Genomic DNA, 19,979 nt, shown 5'->3' on the forward strand with positions numbered 1-19,979 from the left:
TTTTTTTTAAGAAAATGGACAGGAGAAATAAGTGGAATACATAGCATGCTAGATGGTGAAAGTGCTACAGAGGAAAATAAGGCAAAAAAGGAAGGGGAGTGCAAGAAGGAGTAACTATCTTAAATAGGGGCTCAAGAAAGGGTTCACTGAGAGGGTGACATGTAAGCAAAAACATGGACCTAAATGAGTGAGCCATGAGAGACACCTGGATAGCTCAATCAGTAGAGTATGTGACTCTTAATCTTAGGGTCGTGAGTTCAAGCCCTACGTTAGGCATACAACTTACTTAAAAATAAAGTAAGTGAGTGAGCCATGCAGATATCAGAAAAGTATTATTGACAGCAGCAATAGCCAGTGCAAAGGCCCAGGGGTACAAGTGTGTCTGGTGTGTTTCTAGGTAGAGTCAGGAAGAATTGATAGCAAGAAGTAAGGGGTAGGGGAAGTGTTTGGGGGTGGGGGGCAGATCACGGAGGCCTTACATGTCATAGAAAGGACTTTGACTTACATTCTCTGTGAAATGAGGAACCACTGGCCAACTCTGATTTTTAAGTTAATTTTTCTTAAGTATATTTGACAGACATTTTATTGATTTCAGGCATGCAATACACTATTCACTATTTGTATTAACTTAAATTTTCTTTCTTTCTTCCTTTCAGTAGGCTTCATGCCCAGCACAGAGCCCAACAAAGGGCTTGAACTCATAATCCTGAGATCAAGACCTGAGCTGAGATCAAGAGTTGAACACGTAACTGACAGAGCTACCCAGGAACTCCTCAAATTTTAAAAACCACCACTGGTGGCTGCTGGATGGAGAAAAGACTGCTGGGGTAGGGGTAGAGGAGAATGACCTAAGATGCTCTACAACAGCCTTCAGGAGAACTCTCCTGGGAACAGAGAAGGTGTAGAAGTGTGTCTGAATGCCAAACCACAGAAACAGGTGTTCTCCGTAGCCTTCAACTTGCCCAGGTACCATAAATCTGAAAGGATTTCAGCTTGTTACACGTTTTCCTAATTACAAGGCCCACTAATTATTATCTAGGCCTTGGCCAATTATCCCACGGGGGCCTGTGCTGGCCACCGTTTATGATTTTGCTCATGGTGAACAGGTTCAACCTTTCCAGACAGGCCCCATTAGATTTCAGCAGTAATGCCTGAGCTCACAGGGATCCAGGCCCAGATCTCTCCCGCACCTTGAAAAAGTCCCAGTTTGGTGGGGGAGGGAACACTTGGGTGGCTCAGTTGGTTAAGCATTCTGACTTCAGCTCATGTTGTGATCTTGGGATTAGTGGATTCGAGCCCCACATCGGGCTCTGTGCTGACAGCTCAGAGCCTGGAGCCTGCTTCAGATTGTGTCTCCCTCTCTCTCTGCCCCTCTCCCAATCACATTCTGTTTCTCTCTCTCTCAAAAATAAACATTAAAAAAATATTTTTTTTAAGTCCCAGTTGGAACCTCATTATACTACAGTTTCCCTCCCAAGCTCTAATTCTCAATGCCAATAGAATTGCATTTTCAGGGACCCAGAAAGTTGAAGACAGAGAGTAAAAGAAGTGAGGTTCATGGATGCCTGGGTGGCTCAGTTAAGGGTCTGACTTTAGCTCAGGTCATGATCTCATCGTTCGTGGGTTCGAGCACCGCATCGGGCTCTGTGCTAACAGCTCAGAGCCTGGATCCTGCTTCAGATTCTGTGTCTCCCTCTCTCTCTGCTCCTTCCCTGCTCACACTCTGTCTCTCACAGATGAAAGAAAGAAAGAAAAGAAAGAAAGAAAGAAAGAAAGAAAGAAAGAAAGAAAGAAAGAAAGAAAGAAAGAAAGAAAGAAAGAAGTGTGGTTCAGCTAGCATTTATTTGGAAGTGAAGGTAACAGGCAAACAGGCTGGAAGTTACCCACCCATATAAGACAAAAGAGGCCCTTCAAAAGCAAAAGAGGATGAATTCCAGCATCACAGTTAAAATCAGTGAGACACAAAAGGTATAAAGACATCTTTTCCAAGGAGAAGGCGGGAATTCCTTTCCCTCAGGGGACTCAGCTTCCACTGGAGATGCAGTTTGGCAACAAGGCAGATGAGGGTCACAATGAGGGCACAAGTCTTATAAGATTCAAGTGCAGGACTGGAGCCCCAGCTCTGCCACTTCCTGGGTCGGGGTGGGAAGGAGACTTTTTCACTGTCGGCAATATATATATATATATATATACACACACACACACACACACACACACACATATATATATTTTTTTACATTTTTAACCAAGTGAATGATTTCTACTAAAAGAAAAGGAAGGAATGAAAGGAAAAAAAAAAGAATAGAAAGAGAAAACCCGGGGCCGCTGGCTGGCTCCGTTGGTGGAGCATGCGACTCTTGATCTCACAGTCATGCACCCAAGCCCCACATTGGGCATAGAGATTTCTTAAACAACAAAGTAAACCCTCTATTACCTGCAGACTAAAGTCCAAGGCCCTGTGATAGCCTGGTTGTGGTCTACCCCTAGGCACTCTCTTCCTGGGACCATCTCCTGCAAGCACAGCTCCAGCCTGACTCTTTCATGCCCCGCCATGCCTTTGGGCACCCCGTTTCCCATACCTGGAGAGTCTGTTCACCTCTGGCTGGCTGGAGCCTTATCACTCACCAAAGCCCAGCAGGTAAAACTGAGCGCTCATTGAATCCTCTGAACATTTTCCCACCGCAGAGCCCTTCTCAGAATGTACTGAAATTACCCCCTGCAAGGGTCTCAGAGATTTCTGGAATCTCCCTGAGATCGAAGGCTGGGTCTTAAGTCAGTGCCCCAAGCAAGAGGTGTATGGTGGGGAGGCAGCTACTTCTCTGGGACCCCATTCCCACCCCATGTGCCCCACCCCACACCCACAGAGCACTCCTTTGCCAGCATGGCAGAAGGACCAGCCTTATCCCTTCCAGATCAAGGGTGCCCTTGGATCCCTGGCCTCAGGCTGAACGAGATGTTCATACCCCACTGGCACCAGGTATTTACTCATCAAACATTGTGACCTAGCTACTGGAGTTGTCCAGGACAACAAATCTGGTGGCAGCAGACACCTGGGGAGCTTTAAAAACTACCATGTCCAGATCTCCACTCTCAGAAACTGTAGTTCAGTGATGTGCAGGAGGGCAAATGTGCATCTTTGAAGTGTTCCAGGTGATCCCACACGAAGCCATGCAGGTAACCCATACTCTCAGGAGCTAGGGCGGAGCATTTCTGGCAATGGGAAAACACACAGTATCCTACAGCATGTGTATTATAAAATAATTTAAGTTTTTTAAAGATTTTAAGTAATCTTTACACCCAACGTGGGGCTCAAACTTACAACCCAAAAGGGCACCTTTGTCGAACAAGCATTTGACTCTTGGTTTCAGCTCAGGTTGTGATCTCCCGATGGTGAGAGTGCTTGCTCGTATTCTCTCTCTCTCTCTCTCTCTCCTGTCTCTCTCTCTCTCTCTTCCTCTTTCTCTCTCTCTCCTCTCTCTCTCTCAAAATAAATAAATAAACAAACAAACAAAAACCCACTTACAAACCCGAGATCAAAAGTCTACCTCCGTACTCTACTGATTGAGCCAGCCGGGTGTCCCATGAAATAATTTTAAAAACCAGGCAGAAGCTGACAAGTTCAGGGTCATCTTGTTTTCCCACCCCCCAGCTACTCCTTGCCCCACCCCTCCCACTCCATCTGCAAACAATATTCACAAGCAGGTCCACAGGCAGCCCCACCGCGGAGTCCGCTGGCAGAGGCAAACAAGAAGACTGTCACCAAATTCCCTCTCCTAGCAAAGGGCACTTTGGTCTGTCACTGTTTGCAGAGCAGTGTTTGCTTTAACACAGAATCGGGGAGAGTGAGGAAACTGGTTTGGCTGGTTTACGGGGTGGGAAGGAGCACAGGGAAAAGTTCTGAACCACAGGTAAAACACATGGGAGAGACGCAAGCAGAAGGCACCAAATACTTCGGGGCTTTAATATTTAATATTCATTGAGCACCTGGTACTGTTAGGCCCACTTTACAGATGAGGAAACTAAGGCTTAGAGGATAAGGTCCTTGGCCGACCTCCCCTCAGGTGGCAAGGGACATTCCCTGGGTTTCAACCTAGGCAGTGTGACTCAAGAACCTTCTAAATGATGGAAATATGCCACCAGAGCCTTGGCAGGGGGGGTGGAGGATTAGATGCAGAGAAGAGGAAGGAAGGCGAAGACGAAATGTGTAAAAACAAGGTGGCTAAAGCCCTCTGGACAGCAGCAAGCATGAGCTCAAGTGTATGAAAGATAAAGTTGAAGTAGCAAGAGAGAGAGGCAGAGAAAGGACGAAAGGCCACCACAGGAATTTCTTTCAATTGACCAAAGATGAAAAACACTTAAAAATGGCTGCCTTTCCCCTTCCAGATTCAGGTTTGAGGGCTCCCGCCTCTGCCCTCTGGCATTCAGAAGGAAGCACTCAGCACGCTGTAATCCTGGGACACACTTATGGGGTAGCCCAGCTTCGAGAAGCACAGACTGGGCGTGCAGTGCTCACGTGCATCTTAGAAGGTTCTAACTGACAACTCTTCTGGTCCATTTAGATCTAGGACGGGCCTAAGGCCAAAGAATTTGAGAGGGGGAAAAAATAAGCCAATATATGAGGGGTAATAAACATTCATTCATTTCTTCAAAATAATATTTGAGTGCCTACTCTGTGCTAAGAATATGAGGCACCATTTAATATTTCCTGTTTCTTTACATCATCTCTCTTCTTTATGTTCAGCCCAGATCTGCTTTATTAATTACTGTAACCCCAGAGTCTAGCCCAGTGCTGGCACTCTTACTTGTTGGCTAGCCAAATTAAAACAAACACGCCTTTTAATCCTCACAACAAACCGCTAAGTACTACTACCCCCCCCCCATTTCACAGGTGGAGAAACCGAGACCCAATCAAATAAAGCGTTTTACCCAAGGTCACATAGCTAGGAGCTGAAAGACAAACCTGGACCTTTGATGTGCTTACTCACAAACTCTCCTGACCAGCCATACAGACTCATTCCCCTCCTTGAAGGCCTAAAGCCCTAAAAAGAGATGGGAGTTGAGGCAGAGTAGAAACTCAAAGTCTGAATTGTGACAGGTGCCTCTCGGGGATTTTAGGATTTTGGCAGCTCCTGGGAGATGTGAGAGGTGATTGCTTCAGCGTCTGGCTTATCTGGGGTTACACTTGGAAGGGAATGTGTAACAGACACCAAGGTGAGCATTTCGGAAGAAAAGTCTCACCCAATAAAAAGCTCCAGAGAGCAAACAGGGATTTCCATAACCATCTGGCAGAGGCAGGACAGGTCCGGCAGGCAGGCCCCAGGGGGAGCAGCAGCCAGACTTCCTTACATAGCCTTGCAGGGCCCAGGACCTGGGAGGACCCAGATCTCCTTCCCCGGTGAGCTTGACATTAACCTTTGTCACAGATGTGAGTAATCATGAACTGAGTGAGTTTGAGGGACAGGGGAGTGGGTGTCTGATGATGTAAGGAGATTCCCAAAGCAGGTTTCCGTATTTGTTTTTTTTTAAGCCCAGTTTAATTAGGAGGCCTGCACCCTGTTTCTACCACCTTTCAGCACATCTTTTAGAAAGGGGGAAATGGATGTATTTAATCCACACAAGTGGGTGCTTGTGAGCTAGGTCAATCCATCAAGGAGCCAGAGCTCAAACCCAAAACAGAAGCCCTGTACACCTGAAACCAGGTGGTGAAGCAAAGCAAGAAGCCATTGGTTTCCAAGCCTGTCTGCTTTTTGCAGCTCACCCCTCTATCAACTTAAAGCTGAAGGCAATATGAAATAGCCGGGGTTTCTCAAACCAGTTTATGCCAGAAAAAAGAAAAATTCTCAAACTCTAGAAAACTGGTTTAAAGTTGTTTGTTTTTTAAAACATTCTCTATTCTAGAACCTGGAGAGTTACCAAAGACATAAATTCAGGGCCGAGGCCGTGGGGACGTCCATCTCACAGAGCACAACAATCGCCCCAGCAAACCACTCCAGGGTCCCCTGAGTTCGGTCAAACCCTATTCGTGACACCCTATGGCAAACGGTGGACAAAAAGTAACAGGTTCCTTATTTTCAAACTCCCGTGAAGCGAATATTTAAACCTGGTGCTAATGTCACATCCTTCCACTTCCCTGGAGGGTCCAAAGAGAGTGAGGCCACCACCCTAAATCCTAACTGCCTTTTTAAGTCACAAAGCCAGTCTTCTGAGGTCACATGTGTGATTTTACCAGAAGGGCACTTCCGTCCTGGGGTAATTCCACACTGGACTCGGAGGAAGGTCTAAACGGTGAAATGTCAGCAAATCTGCTGATGGGACGGGTCTTGGACATAAAGGACACTGAACCCAGCCACACAGGCGGCTTTCAGAAGCTGCCTCTCCCACCAAGCTCACCACCACAGGCCTCTCTCCACTTCCCACCTGTTGTGACCCATCTCCATCACCACCTCCTCCTGTTCTCGGGGTCCTGCTATATCAACACCTCTGCTCTCTCAGGCACACAGGGAAGACAACGTTTACTGCACAATGGACACTAATTCTCCAAACACCTCTTTTTTTGAAATGATTGAGAGGGGGAGAGAACAGGACAAAGACCAGCTGTGGATCTCTGAACGGATTACTAAATTGCTTTACGTTTCAATTTCCTCCCCTGCAAAATAGAAATAACAACAGTGCCTACCCTCATAAGATTCTTGGGAATAGAGGGGCGCCTGGGTGGCTCAGTCGGTTAAGCGTCCGACTTCGGCTCAGGTCATGATCTCGTGGTCCGTGAGTTCAAGCCCCGCGTCGGGCTCTGGGCTGACAGCTCAGAGCCTGGAGCCTGTTTCAGATTCTGTGTCTCCCTCTCTCTCTGACCCTCCCCCGTTCATGCTCTGTCTCTCCCTGTCTCAAAAATAAATAAACATTAAAAAAAAATTTTTAAAAAAAAAAAGATTCTTGGGAATAGATATACATATTTTTTAATGTTTATTTTTGAGAGCAAGAGGGCAAGTGGGGGAGGGGCAGAGAGGGAGAGCAGGCTCCACACTGACAGCACAGAGCTGGATGGGAGGCTCAAACCCACAAACTAGGGAATCATGACTTGAGCCAAAGTCAGACGCTTAACCGACTGAACCACCTAGGCGCCCCAGTTCGTGGGAATATTAAGTGGGATAAAATCGAGCACTTGCCCCAGAGTCTGGTTCAAAAGGAATAGGCTGCTATTAATAATAATGGTAATATTTATATTATTATGCAATAATATTCTTGGTCAGACCAAGAGCTTGTCTGGGGAAGAGGGGTGCAGGAGTGATAAAAGCAGACTAACTCACATCTGGACTTACCAAAAGCCTTGGTACGGGAAAACAAAGTGACCGGCGCTTGTCTTGGAACACCTCCACATACACAGGCACACCCCCAATTTCTAACTCCTGCCCCAATCTTCAAGGCCGGGTCAACTTTGCCTCCTCCAAGAAGCCAGCAGCCCTCACTGCCAACTGATACTCATCAAAACATCCCACACCACCCACATTCTTTGGCACCTGAATGCCCATGTCCCACAGTGCCCTCTAAGCGGGTCCTGGGGCATTCTCCATAATCTGCTGGAACGTGAAATACCAACAGCAGGCTGGAGTGTCTCCATATCTCTTCAATTCATTCCTGAGTTACCCAGCACAGGGCTGGGCAAGCTGTCAACCATCGACTAATGGTGGACCCACTGCAAAATCAGACACTTCCTTTCTCACTTCATAGAAAGCTCCACACAACACAGGCAGGCCTCAGAAAACCAAGTATGTTTAATCAATGGAGCTGCAGTTTCTCTGGGTGGGGGTGGGGGTAGGGGTGGGGGGGCGGGAGGGAATGCCACCCACTATTGGAACAACTTCCAAAATTCAAACAATTTTCACACAACAGCGTGATTGCTCAAGTTTTCATGTGGCCAAAGACTGGAAGAATAAACGCAGTGAATTTCCTTAGGGGAATTGTGGGTGATTTCTCATTTTAAAAAGTGTCTCTTTTATACTTATGATACTTGCCCAATCAACTGAAATCAAGAGGAAGAAATCGTTTGGTAGGAAATAAGCATCTGGGAATCAATGAAACCAGAAGAGAAACCAAGCTTCCCTTGCTCTCTCATTTCTGGGTAACAGTGAAATAAAGCTAACTCTAGAATCCTGATTATCACAGTGATAAGGCCCAGAAGTACATTGTGTGTGTTTTCATTCCTGAATCACAGCTACTGGTTTTTTTTTTTTTTTTAAAACCATTATTCATTGGGGGAATAGTAAGTGTATCAAAATGTTTTCATCTCTTTGAGCAAATGCCACAACCCTTGGCACCTCAGTCATCCCAGAGATGGTGCAGAATGGGGCCTGGGAATCAGTCCTAGTTCAAATTCCTGCTTGGCAGACCTGGGGCAAGTGGACTCCACCCTCTGAGCCTCCATTTGCTCATCTGCAAAACGGGAATTACTGCCGCCCCTCACCCCACACATCAGGTTTTAGCAGTCTGAAATGACAGACTCTCAAGTGGTCAGGACAATTTGACACACATTAAAGGCCTCTAAAAAATGCCCCCCCCCCCCCCCCCCCACATAATTACCCATACCATAGCTCTCTCAACCACAATAAAAGTTTAGATCGTTACATCTGTGTAAATTCCAAAGGGGTGCCATTTGAGCCAGGAAAAAAGGGTTTGCGCAGTCCAGCCCAGAGCCGTGGGAGCAATTTCTCGGACCCTTCCCACTCCCACCGCACCCAGCTCGGGACCCCAGCAGTACGTCCTCACCTCTGCCCAGGACTCGGCCTCTCTCCAAATGTCGACGGGGCACGGTGAACGTGTAGCTGTCGGCGCCAAAGCCAGGACGGCAGGGCTCGGGCTCCTGGCAGAGCCCTGATGTGACCTGGAGTAGGGGAAAGGTATGGAACCAGGGTGATCGGGGGAGGGGGGTTCCCCCCGGCGAGGAGGGGTCGCCTCCTGCCCACACCGAAACCAACCGCGCCGCCCCTCCCTTGCTCCCAGCGTTGGCCTGTGGGAGGGATCCACCCTCACCCCCAACCCCCAGGGCAGGCAGCCACGCCAAACTCTTTCATTCCGAAACTTGCTGCCGCCAAGCTCCCAGGTACTCCCGGGAGAGGGGGGCTGCTGGGTCAACCTCCTCCCGACCAACCACTCCTTTCTTTGCATTCTCCTTTTTAAAATTTCACTAGAGGCAACTTTACTGTTCCCCACTTCACTTTCCTTATGCTGGGAACACTCCCACTCCTAAGTCTAGTTTCTCACACCGAAGGGCGCCCCAACACCTTTTGAGCCCTTTATTAACCCACGGCGCCCCATACCTGTTTACGAGCCTTTCTTTATAGGCAAGTGCTTTTATTTCTGTTGATTTCCCTTTCCTTACCTCAGGGGTCATCTCCACTACTCCTGGCTCCCCCGACTTGCAGCGGGACTCCCCTTTTCTGTACCCCGGCCCCCACCCTGCCCCACGCCCCCCACTGCCCGCCCCCAGCCTCTACCGCCGCCAGCTCGGAGTCCCCAGAGCCGCAGCGAGGCTCGCCCCCCAACTCTAGTATTTGCGCGAGGGAGTGGGCAAAGCCACGCGCTCTCCACCCGCACCCGCTCCCGCTCCCACTCCCACCTCCGTGGAGCCCAGAGCGCGGCGCAGCTTCCAGGCCATTCCTGGACCTAAACTTTCTTGGAAGAAGAGGGGACGAGAGGAGAGAGAGGAACGGGGCCGGGCGCGTGATGGTGGGGCCGGAAGGCGTCCCCCGCAAAACCAAGGGACGCGACGTACCTGTAGCAGCAGCAGGAGCGCGGAGACGCTACGGGACGGAGGGCCCATGGCGGGCCGGGCAGAGGTCGGGTCGGGCTGGGTCCCGCGGAGCTTGGCCGGGCTAGAGTACGGCAGGACTTCCGCGAACCCACAGGTGCTCTGCGGTTCCCGACGCCACTGAGCCGGGCAGCGTCGCGGCCGCCAGGTGAGCCTGGAAGGCACCGCCCCCCACAGCGCTGATTGGCTGAGGGTACACCTGCGGACCGCAGCCAATGAGCGGCGCGGCTGGGTCTCGGCTTGCCCCGCGGGCTGGGGGCGGTAGGCCCGCCCCTGACCCCGCCTCGCAGCCTCCAGCCGACCGGGTGACCGGCTGGCCAGCGATGGATTGCTAGTCCGGGGAGGGAATAGGGGCTCCAGGATTCCTGTTTCCACCAAGTTCCCTCCCAGCCGCGCGGTGGCTCACTAACACCTGGGGGCAGAAAGGACTTCTCTCTTTATCGGGTCCTGTCTTCTTAACTGCAGATCTCCACAGGTTCGTGAGTGTACAAATCAATCCACTGGGCAGGACCTACCTTTCAAGTCTGTTTCTCCACCCTCCAAATGGGAATACTAATCACAAAATCCTCCCTATGTTGTTGTGAGGTTGCCAACCAATTAATAAGACCAATGTTTTGGGGAGCCTGGCTGGCTCCCTCGGTAGAACATCTTGATCTCAAGGTCGTGCGCTCAAATCCCACACTGGGCATGGAGCCTACTTAAAAATAAATAAATAAATGAAAATAAATAAATAAGGGGCAACTGGGTGGCTCCGTCGGCTCTTAGTTTGGGCTCAGGTCATGATCTCACAGTTTTGTGAGTTCCAGCCCCCCATGGGGTTCTGCCCTGACAGTGCTGAGCCTGCTTGGGATTCTCTCTCTCTCCCTCTCTCTCTCTCTGCCCCTCCCCAAGTCGTGCTGTCTCTGTCTCTCTCGCAAACAAACAAACAAACAAACAAACAAATAAGGCCAATGTTTCCTGCACCATAAAAGCTCTATACAGATGTGAAGGATAAGGATAACAATAGCAAAATAGGTGCAGAGCATTGAAAGGTACTGAGCCAGGCTCTATGCCAAGCATTTAACATTGACCCTCTCACTTAATATCATCTCCAAAACAGCCCAAGAGCTTTTATTATTCTCATTTGCTAAGCAACTGAGGCATAAACATTTGGAGGCAAGGAGGTGAGGGAGGTGCTCTGATTCCAGGACCCTTCTTTCTATCAGCTTCACCGCGTGTAGACCCCAGATTGTCTAGGAGCTAGAGCTGGAGTTTTCAACCTGTCCTCTTTTTTTTTTTTTTTTTTTAATGTTTATTTTGAGAGAGGTAAAGAAAGAGAGAGTGTGAGTGGTTGGAGGGACAGAGAGAGAGGGAGAGAGAATCCTAAACAGGCTCTGAGCTGTCAGCACATAGCCCTATGTGCTCTCACAAAGCTGGAGATCCTGACCTGAGTCAAAATCAAGAGTCGGATGCCTAACCAAGTGAGTCACTCAGGTGCCCCTCAATCTGTCTTTTAATGTTGACCTGGAAGAGACCCTTTCAAGATTATCCAAGCCTGTTATTTGCAAATAACTTTCTTTTTTTTTTTTTAATATTTATTTATTTTTGAGAGAGAGAGACAAAAGTGTGAGCCGGGGAGGGGCAGAGAGACAGAGAGAGAGACAGAATCCAAAGCAGGCTCCAGGCTCAGAGCTGTCAGCACAAAGCCCAAGGCAGGGCTCTGGCTCGTGAACTTCAAGATCATGACTTGAGCCGTAGTTGGACACAAGCAACTGAGCCACCCAGGCACCTCTGCAAATAACTTTCAATGTCCCATAGCAAGTTAACATCAAAGCCAAGACTAGAACCTGAGATCTCCAGATCCCTAGATTGGGGCTCTTAACACCACGCTCTTGCCACCACTGCCTTCTCTAGAGAATTCTGTCCTTAGTGAAATAATTTTAGGGTAAAAAGAAGAACAGACATGCAAACGTTAGGTCAGATAGCTTCCCTGTCCGACTGCCAGAGGCCAGCCATGTCAGTATGCTTTGGCTACCCTGACAAGGACACTATGTTTCCCTTCACCCTCCTAAGCGCGTCAGAACTACAAAACAGTGTGGAGTCAGCCGCTCACCAGCTGTAGGACTTTGGGCAACTCGATGCTCTCATCTGTATAAATGGGTTGATGGAAGCCATGCAGGAAAATCACTAGGGAATACTTGGCACCAGGTAGCAACTGCTCGGTAAATGTTTGGTGTGGTGGTTGTTCCTTAGGAGGGATCGCCCCGTGTCCCCCTTCCTCACTGGGGAGGCCCCGTTTAGAATACCTCACGCAGACCTAAAGGTGAATCTGAGCTCACTAAGGCTACTTTCTCAGCCCAGAGGAGAGGTATTGTTGCCAACCAAGGCGATCTTTGGAATCAGCCCAGCTCCCCTCCCCCACCCGGCCCCTCAGTTGTAATGGGTTTCCTCACCTGTCCCCACGGTTTTAATGGGTTTCTGAGCACCGGCCCAGGCCATTTGGATTTCTACATCTTGGCTCTCTCTGCCTCTTAACCCACCAGGAGGCTTATAGGGAAAAGGCTCCAGTATTTCCTTTTCCACTGCGGCTCCTGCCCGACTGTGCATTACACAAGATAATGGAAATACGGAAAGAGGCGTTTCCCCCACGGGGTGGCTTGTCCGTTTCTTTTTTTTCTCCCAGTTATGTAAAAATACATATTTTATACCATTGCTCAGCCTGGGGAGCCTTTAGGGCTTTGCTTTTCTCCACCCAGCAGGCCCTGGCCTTGTAACTCTGAAGCGACTCTCATCGACTCTTCCATTACACTCTGATAATTCAATAAAAAGGATTTTAGAAAACAATTAGGGGCAGTGAAGACAGGTCAGCATGATGCTCTCTTCAGACTTCTCAGCAAGTCCTTCAAGCTCCAGGGAACAGTCGTGAAGCACTGCCGGCTCTCAGCTTATTGGAGTGAGGAGGGGACACATGGGGGATGGAAGTGGAGCACTGAGTGACTGTGGCCCTCAGTGAATTGCCTGTTTCCTCTTCCATCAAAAAACGATGGCCTTTGATCTTAGGCTGATGGAGGCCTCAAATTCCCCCTCTGCCACTAACTGCATAGCATGTCACTTGACCTTTTCTAGTCTCGGCTTCCTCATCCATAAAATGGGGATGCTGGTAGCACTTAATTCACAAGATTGTTGTAAGTGCTCTGTAAAGTTAGCTATCGGCACTCTTGGCTCACTACATTCCCTTCCCAGTGCTAGGCAAAATTGTGAGCCCCTGTGCAGCCTCCCTACCCCACCATTAAAATCTCTTATGCTATCTCTGCCCAAGCTTGGAAAAACTCTTTCAAACAGGCTGGTTAGTCTTTTCAACCTTCCCAGGGATCATTTGCATTTTAAAGAGGGCTCTTGGGTGTGCTCCTTTCAAAAGAATGAGAACTTTGGAGCTAGTAAACTCCGCCCAAGGTTCTTAAACTGGTGTCTGTGGATGGGCTTCTGGGAGGGCCACGTACCCTCTGAGATTGTATCCAACCTTGTCAGTGCAGGTGGTAAGGTCCACTGCGTTCATTAGCTTCTCAACTGAGGGGAAGAAAAATCAAAATCTTGGAGTTAGATCTCTCTGAAGGCCAGTCCGCTGTTAATGGTAGAATTTCGAGTATCTACAGTGAAAAGAAACGTTGACCAGAGGCCTTGCTGGAGCCGCTCCAGGTGGATGACAGACCCTACCGCCGGTGTTCACTGGGCATCCATCACTGGGACAGCAATAAAGTTTCCTTATTGCAGGGTGTGACTCCGATGAACTTTCATTTCCTGGGTGTCCTCGCCACTGATCGGCCAGGAGGCTAATGATTAATTCCTCAGGCACTCTGGTTGCTTTCATCTCCTGGCAAAGCGGTGGTAATACTGGTACTCAGACTGAGAGGGGCACCCCCTCCCCAAGCCTCTCTGGCAGGAGCTTAACCCCCCGCTGGCTGGAGAGGAATCCCAGGGAAATTGAAATTGCTAGAAATTCCAGCCAGATCAAGCGCCCAGCACTGTGGAGAGAGGAGGCTCTGTCTTAGGGGCTCCTGGAACCTCTGCTGGGCCAGGCTGCCTGCCAGCACACATGGGAGGGGACTGGATATCCAGCTTCAGCCTCCTGTTAAAATAATGGTAACCGATAGGGGTGCGGCCCTTGCCCTTTGCGGCTCAACCACTCACGTCTGCAAAAAACATTTTTATTTCAAACACAAAGTAAAGAAGGTAGTATACTGCGTACCATGTAGAGTGTAATGAAATGCCACGTATCTATCATCTAGGTCCAATCATTATTTTTTGCAATTTTCATAATTTCCTAATTTGTAAACTTTATAGTTGTACCAAGTCTTGTTGCACCTTTCACCCCTCTTTAAAAAAAAAGACTGTTTTACAGCAGTTTTAATAATTAAAAAATTTTTTTAATATTTGTTTATTTTTGAGAGAGAGAATGAACACAAGAGGGGGAGGATCAGAGAGAGAAGGAGACAGAGTATCAGAAGCGGGCTCCATGCTGACAGCAGAGAGCCCAAAGTGGGGCTTGAACTCACGAACCATGAGAACATAACCTGAGCTAAAGTTGGATGCTTAACTAACTGAGCCACCCAGGTGCTCCAACAGCAGTTTTATGTTTACAGCAGATTTGAGAGCAAAGTACAGAGATTTCCCAAATACCCCTTGACACATCATAGCATCCCCTAACACACCCCACCAGAGTGGTACATTTGTTACAGGTGATGAGCCTACATTGACACTTACAATCACCCAAACTTTACATTACAATTCTATGAGTTTGAACAAATGTATAACGACATGTATCCCCCATTATAGAGTCACACAGAGTCACTTCACTGCCCTAAAAATCCGCTGTGCTCAAAACAAAACAAAACAAAACAAAATCCTCTGTGCTCTGCCTGCCTGTTCATCCCTGCCTCACTGCTAACTCCTGTCAACCACTGATCTTTTCACTGTCTCCATAATTTTGCCTTTTCCAGAATGTCATATAAGTGTTTGGGGCACAAGTCAACCCCCCCCCCATGCCATTTTGGCATATCGATTATTTTGAATTATTTAAGAAATAGCCAGTGCAAAAAAGACACTTGGACCCCCCTTTGTCCGCCTGAAAGTAGGAAATAAATCTCCCATGTGAAAGGTACCCTCCCTGTACCAGGAGGTAAATAGACATCCATCGGTATGGTGAGACACAGAGAAGTGAGAGCCAGGGAAGCTTATATAAATAAACCTTGTTAGTTGTACTCATTTACTAGCCCAGCCGAAATTCTGTTTAAAATTGGTTATTAATTGGAGCTCCCAGCCTAAATTTTCTTTATCCTGTCAATTACTCACAGATTATATTTCTTCATGTAACATGTATGAAAGCTCTGTGGGGGATGCCCAGCTGGCTCAGTCAGAAGAGCATGTGACTCTTGATCTCTGGGAGTTCAAGCCCCACACTGGGTGTAAAGATTGCTTAAAATAAATAAATAAAATTTAAAAAGGGGTGCCTGAGTGGCTCAGTAGGTTAAACGTTCGTCTTTGGCTCAGGTCAGGATCTCACGGTTTACAAGTGTGAGCCCCGCATTGAGTTCTCTGCTGTCAGCACACAGCCTGCTTCTGATCTTCTGTCACCCTCTCTCTCTGCCCACCCCCCACCCCTCTTGTGCTCTCTCCCTCAAACAAACAAACAGACGAACAAACCAATAAACATTAAAAAAAAAATTAGAAAAAAAAAGCTCTGTAGAAAACAGTATGGAGTTTCCTCAAAAAATTGAAAATAGAATCAGGGCTCCTGGGTGGCTCAGTTGGTTAAGCATCTGACTCTTGATTTCACCTCAAGTCATGATTTCCTGGTCTCCTGATTGTGAGATCAAGCTCCACATCAGGCTCAGAGCTGAGCATGGAGTCTGCTTGGGATTTTCTCTCTCCCTCTCTCTCTCTCTCTCTCTCTCTGCCCCTTCCCTGCTCTAAGTAAATAAATAAACATTTTAAAAAATAAAAATAAAAATAGAATCACCATGTGATGTAGTAATTCCACTCCAGGGTATTTACCCAAAGGAAATGAAAACATTAATTCAAAAAGATATATGCTCTACAATAACCAAATTATGCAAGTGTTCCAAGTGTCCACTGATAGATGGATAAAGAAGATGTGGTATATATGCACAACAGAATATTACCCAGCCATTAAAAAGAATGAAATCTTTTCATTTGCAACAACATGTATCTGGAGGGCATAATGCTAAATGGAATAAGCCAGAGAAAGACAAATACCTTATAATTTCACTCACATGTGGAATTTAAGAAACAACACAAACAAACAAAAAAAAATGACACAAACAAAAAACCAGACTCTGAACTACAGAGAACAAACAGTGGTTGCTAGAGGGGAGGTGGGGGGGGGAGGGGATTAAGAGTACACTTGTTATGATCAGCACTGAGTAATGTGTAGAATTGTTGAATCACTAATTGTACACCTGAAACTAACATAATACGGTATGTTAATTATATTGGAATTAAAATTTTAAAATGCATAAAAGCTGCATGCCTTGATCATTTTGGGTCTCAATTTTATGATTCGGCCTCCACGTGCATGTAATTAAGCTTTTTTTCCTTCTGTTAATCAGACTCATGTCAATTTTATTCTTAAGTCACCTAGAAGAATTTTGAAGAATAAAGAAAAATTTTCCCTCCCCAACTGTTGGAATCATAAGGTTTGTAGACTTTTCAGTTGGCTTTCTGTATGTATGTATGTATGTATGTATGTATGTATGTATTTATGTATTTATTTATGACTTCTTTTATTAATTTAAGATTTCTCCATGGCTTTTTGTGGCTTGCTTGTTTGCTTGGTTTTTTCGGGGGGGGGGGGGCACTGAATAATATTCTATCGTCTGGATGTACCATCATCTAACTATCCACTCACCCCTGAAGGGCATTTTAGTTGCTTCCAAGTGTTGGCAATTATGAATAAAGCTGCTATAACCATTCGTGTTCAGGTTTTTGTGTACATTTAAGTTTTCAAGCCCTTTGGGTAAATAAATACCAAGGAGCATAGTTGCTGGAATGGATGGTAAGAGTATGTTTAGTTTTGTAAGAAGTTGTCAAGCTGGCTTGCATGCCACCAGCAGCGAGGGCTCCTATTGCTCCAGGGTGTCACCAGCATGTGGTGGGGTCATTTGGCCATTTTAACAGAAGTGTACCTCTGCATTTTATTTTATTTTATTTTTTAAGTTTATTTATTTATTTTGAGAGAGAGAGAGAGAGCACGAGAGAGGAAGGCAGAAAGAGGGGGGAAGAGAGAGCATCCCAAGCTGGCTCCTGTGCTGTCAGCGTGGAGCCCAATGGGGGGCTCAAACTCACGAACTATGACATCATGACCTGAGCTGAAACCAAGAGTCGTACACTTAACCGACAGAGCCACCCAGGCACCCCTACCTCTGCATTACATTTTTTTTATTTTTGCAGAATATTTTTTTAAATCCCAGATAACATGTCACTTCTCCTATAAATATTTCAGTCTACATCTCTGAGACATTTTTAAAACATGACTATCATCCCATTATGTAATGATGCCTAATAAAATTCACAATAATTCCTCAATATCATCCAATGGCTAGGTCATATTTTTAAAGATATCTTTTTTACACAGGGCACCGGAGTGGCTCAGTTGGTTAAGCGTCAGACTTCAGCTCAGGTCATGATCTCGGGGTCCGTGAGTTCAAGCCCCACTGAACTGTGCTGACAGCACAGAGCCTGGAGCCTTTTTCAGACTCTGTGTTTCCCTCTCTCTCTCTCTCTCTCTGCCCCTCCCTGGCTTGCACTCTGTCTCTCTCTCTCAAAAATAAGTAAACATTAAAAATAAATGTCTTTTTTACAATTAGTTCATTTGAATCAGGATCCTGGCAAAAGTCACAGTTCACATTGGGCTGTTATGTCCCTTAAGTCTCCATAACAGTCTCCCCACCCCTTTTTGTTTAGCTTTTTGAAATAGAACCGTACATATTTAAAGTATACAATTTGATGATGAGTTTTGGCATATGCTGTGAAACCATCAACACAATCAAGATAATGAACAGATCCTCTTTTCTCTAATTTGATATAATCCCATTCTATTTTGATTTTTTTTTTAATTTTTTTTTTTTTCTTTTTCAACGTTTTTATTTATTTTTGGGACAGAGAGAGACAGAGCATGAACGGGGGAGGGGCAGAGAGAGAGGGAGACACAGAATTGGAAACAGGCTCCAGGCTCCGAGCCATCAACCCAGAGCCTGACGCGGGGCTCAAACTCACGGAGCGCGAGATCGTGACCTGGCTGAAGTCGGTCGCTTAACCGACTGCGCCACCCAGGCGCCCCTGATTTTTTTTTTTAAGACACTGGATTATTTGTCCTGTTGGAGGTCTTATGTTTTGTATTTGGTCAAATGCATCCTCACTGTGTCATGTAACATGTACCTCTATCCTAGATGTGACACAAACTAGTCCTCAGATCCAGAGGCTTGATTTGATTCAGGTTCATTTTTTTTTAGGCAAAATATTTCATATGTGGTACTATTTCCTGCAACATCATATCTGGAAGCAACAAATTCGTCAGCTCTATTAGAATACTAAGATTCAGTTAGTGTCACCCAATCCCCCATTATCAAGTTCTACAGCAGCCTTTTACCTTGTAGTTTTAGCAACGTAGATGACGGCTGCCCAGATCCATAACATTAGGGCAAACAACAAACATTTATGAAGCACTCCCATGTGCCAGGTAGTCTGCTCAGCACTGGGGACACAGAAATAAATATGTTTCCTGCCCTCGGGGTGCCTGGCTGGCTCAGTTGGTAGAGCATGCAACTCTTGATCTTGGGGTTGTGAGATGAAGCCCCATGTGTGGTGTAGAGTTTACTTAAAAAAATTAAGGCGTCTTCTTCCTGATTGGTCTTTGGTGCGTTCTGTCTCGGAGCTGCTGACAGCAAGATGTCTTGAGGAAATGCCAAAACTGGGCATCCCGCCCCCAACTTCAAAGCCACGGCTGTTATGCCAGATGGCCAGTTCAAAGACATCAGTTCATCTGACTACAAAGGAAAATACATTTTGTTCTTCTTTTACCCTCTTGACTTCACCTTTGTGTGCCCCAAGGAGACCATTGCTTTCAGTGACAGGGCAGGAGAATGTAAGAAACTTGATTGCCAAGTGATTGGTGCCTCTGTGGATTCTCATTTCTGTCACCTAAAAGGGAGCCATGCACCCAAGAAATAAGGAGGACTGGGACCCACAAACATTCCCTTGGTATCAGACCCCAAGGTAACATCGCTCAGGACTATGGAGTCTTTTTTTTTTTTTTTTTTAATTTTTTTAATGTTTTATTTATTTTTGAGATAGAGAGAGACAGAGCATGAACAGGGGAGGGACAGAGAGAGAGGGAGACACAGAATCTGAAGCAGGCTCCAGGCTCTGAGCTGTCAGCACAGAGCCCGACGCGGGGCTTGAACTCACAGACTGTGAGATCATGACCTGAGCCGAAGTCAGACGCTTAACCCACTGAGCCACCCAGGCGCCCCAGGACTATGGAGTCTTAAAGGCTAACGAAGGCATCTCGTTTAGGGGCCTCTTTATCATTGACGATGAAGGTATCCTTCAGCAGATCGCCGTGAATGACCTTCCCATCGGCCTTTCTGTGGATGAGACTCAGAGTGGTTCAAGCTGTCCAGTTTACTGACAAGCATGAGGAAGTACGTCCAGCTGGCTGAAAGCTTGGCAGTGATAGCATCAAGCCTGATGTCCAGAAAAGCAAAAAATATTTCTCTAAGCAGAAGTGAGCACTGGCTCATTTTAGGGCCGGGCTGCAGTGGGGGGCCATGAAAACAGAATCTCTTTTGTATTATTGTCATGCTTAAAACACAAGACTTCAGATTCAGTGCAGAAGTGGTATGAGACAGGACAGGCCTTTCCTTCAGGGGTTGAGGGGGCCCACCTTTCTTCCTCTGGAGAGAATGGCCTGAGCTGTGCTATGAGGGTAGGCCAACTGATCTGTATGGTAGTGGGGCATCCCTTTGGATCTTTTGCCATTTCTATTAAACCTGAACTGAGACGATAATATAATAATAATAATTTTTTAAAAAATGTGTCCTGCCCTAAGAAGCTCAGAGGTAATGAGGGATGCAGACAGGTAAACATTATCCATTTATTTATTAAATATTTATTAAAT

General features: G+C 46.8%; 1 protein-coding gene and 1 pseudogene across 1 annotated transcript in view; one reads left to right on the forward strand and one right to left on the reverse strand.

Annotated features, from left to right (window-relative positions):
- Positions 1-9,948, reverse strand: part of CDH1 (cadherin 1) — an 83,444-nt gene extending 73,496 nt beyond the window's left edge. Inside the window, exons 1-2 of the mRNA XM_025920527.2 lie at positions 9,770-9,948; positions 8,764-8,878 (exon numbers count right to left, since the gene is read on the reverse strand). Of these exons, the coding sequence (XP_025776312.1) occupies positions 8,764-8,878; positions 9,770-9,817 (163 nt within the window). The 5' untranslated portion in view covers positions 9,818-9,948. The remainder of the gene's footprint in view (positions 1-8,763; positions 8,879-9,769) is intronic.
- An 8,800-nt stretch (positions 9,949-18,748) lies between these two features.
- Positions 18,749-19,622, forward strand: LOC112857405 (peroxiredoxin-1-like; annotated as a pseudogene).
- Positions 19,623-19,979: the final 357 nt, after the last annotated feature.

This window comes from Puma concolor, chromosome E2 (genome assembly GCF_028749965.1).
Source record: "Puma concolor isolate L17-30 chromosome E2, mPumCon1.1.hap2, whole genome shotgun sequence".
NCBI classification, from domain to species: Eukaryota; Metazoa; Chordata; class Mammalia; order Carnivora; family Felidae; genus Puma; species Puma concolor.